This window comes from Panthera tigris, chromosome C2 (assembly GCF_018350195.1).
Source record: "Panthera tigris isolate Pti1 chromosome C2, P.tigris_Pti1_mat1.1, whole genome shotgun sequence".
Taxonomy (NCBI): Eukaryota; Metazoa; Chordata; class Mammalia; order Carnivora; family Felidae; genus Panthera; species Panthera tigris.
This window is the reverse complement of record NC_056668.1, coordinates 14,595,643-14,601,699: the sequence shown is the minus strand read 5'-3', so window position 1 is coordinate 14,601,699 and position 6,057 is coordinate 14,595,643. Positions and strand designations below refer to the sequence as shown.

The window sequence follows — 6,057 nt, the reverse complement described above, 5'->3', positions numbered from 1 at the left end:
TGTGGACAATTTTTGCTGACTTTATTATTTTGGTTAACAACTGTCCTATATCCAGTGAGCAAAGGGTCACTCTTACTTGAGATAAGACAACCGTTTTGAAGAAGTTCTTTGAAAACCAGTATTTGAGAAAAGCATGGTGCTCACAGCACTGTGTAGGCTAGGACTCTTGTTTCAGTAGTTGGAAGCTCGTAGGAAGAAAAATTCAAAATGTAAAGATCATAAGATAAACTTTTTAAAAGTAGCTATTTGATGTGAATGTAGCTACTTCATCTTTCCCTGGACTTATAGAAGTCCTGCAGAGTGCTTCTTTTTGTAACGCTGCAATGGAACCTGCTTTTACATGAGGAAAGTTGTTAATTTAAACATATACAGTAAAATTGTACAGTCATTTTATCAAGTAGAGTTACAACTCAATGCCATAAGCCACCGCACTATACTTTCTGAGTGTCTGACACCACATATTTGACTTTTGGTGTCTGTTGCATCAGTTCATTGGTCTTGAAATTGGCATGAAACGGCAAGAGACTCAAACGATGTGATATTTCTATCAGATATTTTCCTTTGTTAAAAAAAACTTGGAGTCAAAGAGGACCAGCGAAAAATAACAAAAGCAACAACAAACCACAACAATGCAATTATTGAAAGTTAGGTTGGGACTCTGGACAGAGACGTTTCCATGGAAGGTATATTGAAGAGAGACCTGGGCACTGCATGCGGGTTCCCAATATCTCAGACGGAATATCACCAGCACATGTTGAAGCATTTTGGATAGAGCAACTAAGGTAAAGACAGAGACATATTTAACCTAATGAAGCGTGAACATGAGGGTCTTCTTTAGGGTTTCTTTGTCTGACCTTTTCCAAGGCTCCACTCCACTCCTCTAGGGAGGCTCGGGGGAACCCACCACTCTGGCTGTGCTGCCATAGTCTGGGAGTCAATCATTTGCCCTTGTAGTAGTTCTGGGGCTGTAGGTGGATCCAGAAGGCTGCCTGTGCTACCACTGGCTTCTAGAATCAACCTGATGAACCTCAGAACTTCAGGGAGTTGTGGGGCACCTGGGTGACTCAGTCTGTTAAGCATCTGATTCTTGACTTCGGCTTAGGTAATGATCTCATGATTTTTGGGATTGAGTCCTGTGTCGGGCTCTGCGCTAACAGCATGAAGCCTGCTTAGGATTCTCTCTCTCTCTCCCTCTCTCTCTGCCTCTCTCTCTCTCTCTTTCTCTCTCAAAACAAATAAATAAATTGAAAAGAAATAAAAGACATTTAGGGAGTTTTGAGTTCAAGAACGATTAGAACCAAGACACTACTTGGCTATCCAGTAGAAGATCACTAAAATTGAGGATCCATAGCTGATTGATTCTCACACAAGTCAGCAGCCTCCAGGGCCGGCAGACTGGGATGGGGAGGTGAGGCAGGGACACAAGGCTGAGATAAGCCTGATCCCAGGATTGAAGCATCAGCTGAGGAGAAATGACACAGGACGTTACAGATGTGGCGTTACTAATAAATAGCAATGTTGAAAGGACCTTTTCTGTGTCATCAAAAATAATTTGAGTATTTTTTGGTACATAATTATGGAAGAAAAAGTGAGTTATAGTCTATTCTTTCTACAGAAAACGATGTTGACAAAATCATTGTCATATGTGAAAGTGATCAAAGACTATGCAGGCCATATAGAGGAAATGTTACAGAAGATAGTGATGATTTTGATATCATATTGTTGTCTTGATTTTGTGATATTTGTGTTTTTATTGTCATCCTGTAAGTTTGTATTTGTTAATATTATTTTTATTCTAAATTAGCATTCATGTTTATATCTACTACTATATTCATAATGTATTCTTTTTCTTAAAGAGGTCCCCCCAAATTATAAACTTCCAGATTGCAAGCTGGGGTCCTGTCTAGTTAGAAAGCAGGGACAGAATCATGTACCAAAATCAGGGAGAAAAACAGAATCTGCCATGACTGGAGATACTCAGAAAGCATTCAAAATTTTAAGTATTATGGGAAGGTAGACCCCCGGAAATTTTGCACATAAATGTATCATATAAAAGCCATGAATTAAGTTCATTTTGAACCAATATGATATGATTGCACTAAAAGACAGAATATCCACAAGTTCTCTCAGGGGATAGAAGAAGTTCCAGACAGTCCTGTCCCTCTTTCTACCACTGTATCTTGTTTCTTTTTCTAAACAGTAGATTTTTACAACATATTTGTTCAGGATTATGCCCATTTCTAACTTCTCTTTCAATCTCTTTGGCTTCCTGTTATAACAGCCCTCTAGACTGGACATAGTAAGCATCGTTAATAGTAGGTACTGGATGCAAAATTCTATTAGAGAGTGTAAATCAATGGCTTGATGTAGGGGCAATCTTTAGAAGGTTCCTCATCAAGACCAGATTTCTGCTTCTCAGACACTGACACAAAGCAGAGATGACTTCCTCGAAATCCCCACCTTAGGAAGAAAGCATTCCTCGGCCAAATCTGAGCACATGTACAACTAGTCATGACCAGAAAAATAAGAGGGGCTTCCTTGGCCATGACGGAGTACGCATTAATTACATATCGTCATAGCATTTGTAACATGGATGTAATTCTTTGACATAGAGCTATAAAATGAGTGCACCCATAAATATAAGATGAAGAGAATTAGTTAACTCCAATTACAAAGAGGATTACTGAGTTACATGTATGCAAATGAGGGACTCCAAATCTGGAGAAGACGGCACTGTAAAGTGCCACACCCATTGCTGAGAGTGTATAAATGCCTTACTTGAGGAGCAATATTCAAGCACAGAATCTTCTGTCACTCAGCTGAACTCCCATCTCCTGCCAATATGTCCTACAGCTGCTGCTCTGGAAATGTCGCCTCCCAGTCCCTTGGGGGCTACCTGCGCTACCCAAGCTCCTCCTGTGGCTCTTCTTCCCCCAGCAACCTGGTCTACCGTACTGACCTCTGCTCTCCCAGCACCTGCCAGCTGGGCTCCTCCCTCTACAGCGGCTGTCAAGAGACCTCCTGTGAGCCCACCAGCTGCCAGACGTCCTGCGTGGTGTCCAGCCCCTGCCAGACGTCCTGCTCCCTCCCGAGGACCTCCACGTTCTGCGGTCCCTGCCAGACGACTTATTCTGGGTCTGCCAGCTTTGGATCCAGAAGCTGCTACTCTCTGGGCTGTGGATCCAGTGGCTTCAGACCCATGGCTTGCAGAGTCCAAGGTTTCCCTTCCATGAGCTATGGATCTCAGTTCTGTCACCCATCCTTCTTGACTTCTAGGACCTACCAGTCTTCTTGTTACAAACCAATGTGTAGATCTGGCTTCTACTGATCACTTTACTAAATTTCTAATCTTATTGTTCATCTCATCAATACCTCTACTCATAACCTTTATTCTCTTCATCACTTGCAGGAAGAATTAGCTTCTTATTCTTCGATTATCAAATTCTCACCTAGTGTCTGCCCCCAAATACTGGCTGACAGACTTTATTTGAAAAATTCTCCAGTGAATATACTCCCTGAACATAAGGTCTAAAGCCTGCATTGCAGATAAGATTCATGTTATTGGATTTTCTTCCAAAATTGTATGAAAAACCAAATGACTATAATCTAATAAACTTACTGCTTCTGATATCCAGCTGTGTTTATTGTTGTTAGTTGTTTATTGGCTAAGTTTTTTTACTGTGATAGATAAAGAAGATATTATGAAACTATCTATCTGCACCTGGAAATAGATTGGAAATCTTGAGAAATTGGGGACTTGAACTAATTTTGAGGGACCTCAGAGATTTTTCTTACTCAAACTACAGGTAGTGGAAGACTATTTTGCGAATGGAAATCTCAGATTCAGGAATGGGATTGATTCCCTCACAAGAAGTGGTAAGGTAGCAGACTAGCTGATAGTTATATAAGGAATGCAGAGAACAAAAATAATGTTTAGATTTATATGGTGAGGCTTGCACATGAAAGAAAAATGGAATCGAACACAAATGAAAATGACTATGTATTAATTTTAGGTAGTTTGGCTTGAAGTCACCCACCCTTTCTTGGTAAAGGTGATAAGCACCTGTAGTGTCACTGATGAGTTCTCAATATGATCTTCTCTACGTATGTGTAATGAGTGATGCCTTAACATTAGAGTGAAGAATCTAAATTCCTAAGGATGATTTCCACCTTGGTTTTGACTCATGTTTCAAACTAAAAGATAATAAGCATTTGGTACCGTCAGGAATGGTGATTTAATGCGTATTTAAACACACAGAAACATAGGCAAATATTATCTTTCATTTTCATGATATCATTCTCTGTTTTTTTAGGCAAAGTGTTTCCAGGAATATCAAAATGCAAAGATAGGGGCGCCTGGGTGGCTTGGTCGGTTGGGCGTCCGACTTCGGCTCAGGTCATGATCTTACGGTCCGTGAGTTCGAGCCCCACATCGGGCTCTGTGCTGACAGCTCAGAGCCTGGAGCCTGTTTCAGATTCTGTGTCTCCCTCTCTCTCTGCCCCTCCCCTGTTCATGCTCTGTCTCTCTCTGTCTCAAAAATAAATAAATGTTAAAAAAAAAAATTAAAAAAAAATGCAAAGATAGATAGATTTTGATAAGGAACCTATTCCCGACTCGGGCTGTGTGCTAACAGTTCAGAGCCTGGAGCCTGCTTCAGATTCTGTGTCTCCCTCTCTCTCTGCCCCTCCCCTGCTTATGCACTGTCTCTCTGTCTCTCTCTCAAAAATAAATAAACATTAAAAAAATTTTTTTAAAGAAAAGAAATTATTGAAAATTCAGTTAACTTACAGTTGAAGGAGATATTTATGAGGTGTGTCAATGGAATACATGGTTAAAAATAGTTGATGAATGGAGCACTTGGGTGGCTCAGTTGGTTAAGCGTCCAACTTTATCTCAGGTCATGATCTCACAGTTCATGGGTTTGAGCCCTGCGTCAGGCCCTATGCTGACAGCTCAGAGCTTGGAGCCTGCTTCGGATTCTGTCTCCCTCTCTCTCTGTCCCTCCCCCCGCTCACACTCTGTGTCTCTCTCTCTCTCAAAAATAAACATTAACATTTTTGAAAAAAAGATAGTTGATGAATAACTGTCACTCCATCATTTAGAGGTATTACATTTTATTTGGTTTTTTTTGGAGGTACTACATTTTAAACCACAATAATTCTTGTTTCCACCCCTTTCCATTCAAACCATTAAAATAGTTTAGTGCTCGGATAAAGCAAAATATATGTGACATGTTCGGAAATTACCAGGGACAAAACATCAGGGAGGTTTCAACCACCACAGCAACAAAGTCTCAGAATTTGTGACTATTTTTAGGTTAGGAATATTGCTGAATCCAAATGAGAGGCTGATGCAACTCATGAGCTTAGGTAACCAAAACTGAAGGTTACAAACTTCTAATGATTTTGACAAAAATTGTCTGAGATTCTGAACAAAACCTTAGGACTAGGGTAAGCCTCAAATATTGACCCCTTCCTATGAACTAAAGCTCAGTTCCAAATTATTTCAATGCTTGATTATATTAGCATGGTATAGAGACGACTTTCAATAATTTCTTTACAGAGACAGATATAGATATAAATGTAAATGCAGGTATAGCTTTATAGGTATAGATATAATTATAGATATACTTTTATATAGATATGGATGGATATATAGATGATAAAGATAGATGATGTAGATAGAGATCATCTGATACCCTTGGGAAATTCACCAGGCTTTAAGAAGTTAAGAAATGATTAAATCCAAAATATGTATCATGTAGTAGAAGTCACTTTAGGAAATAAAAAGAGAAATTTAAGATTTTAAGAGAGAGAGAGAGAAACATATTAAAATAACCAACTAAAAATTCTAAAATTGAAAAGTGCAGTAAGTTAAATGTAGAATTGTTGAATGGATTAAGAAGAAATTAGACACAGCTGGAGAGACAATTGGAGATTGTTCTGGAGAACATATTCAAACTAACAAATAAAGAGAATGCATCGGAGTCAAAACTGATGAACAAAAAGGAAGAGAAAACTTTAAAATCACCAACAGAGAAAGAAAATGCAAGTTAC

At 39.3% G+C, this 6,057-nt stretch overlaps 1 protein-coding gene across 1 annotated transcript; it reads left to right on the top strand.

Moving 5' to 3' along the window:
* Nucleotides 1-2,815: 2,815 nt before the first annotated feature.
* LOC102967836 (keratin-associated protein 13-1-like) lies at nucleotides 2,816-3,328 on the top strand. Its single transcript, XM_007075053.3, has one exon. It carries the CDS (start codon nucleotides 2,843-2,845, stop codon nucleotides 3,326-3,328), a length of 486 nt encoding a protein of 161 aa, XP_007075115.2. The 5' UTR covers nucleotides 2,816-2,842.
* The last annotated feature ends 2,729 nt before the right edge of the window (nucleotides 3,329-6,057 follow it).

Excerpts from the sequence above, each read along its gene's own strand:
- LOC102967836 (XM_007075053.3), top strand. The coding sequence starts at position 2,843 with ATGTCCTACAGCTGCTGCTCTGGAAATGTCGCCTCCCAGTCCCTTGGG.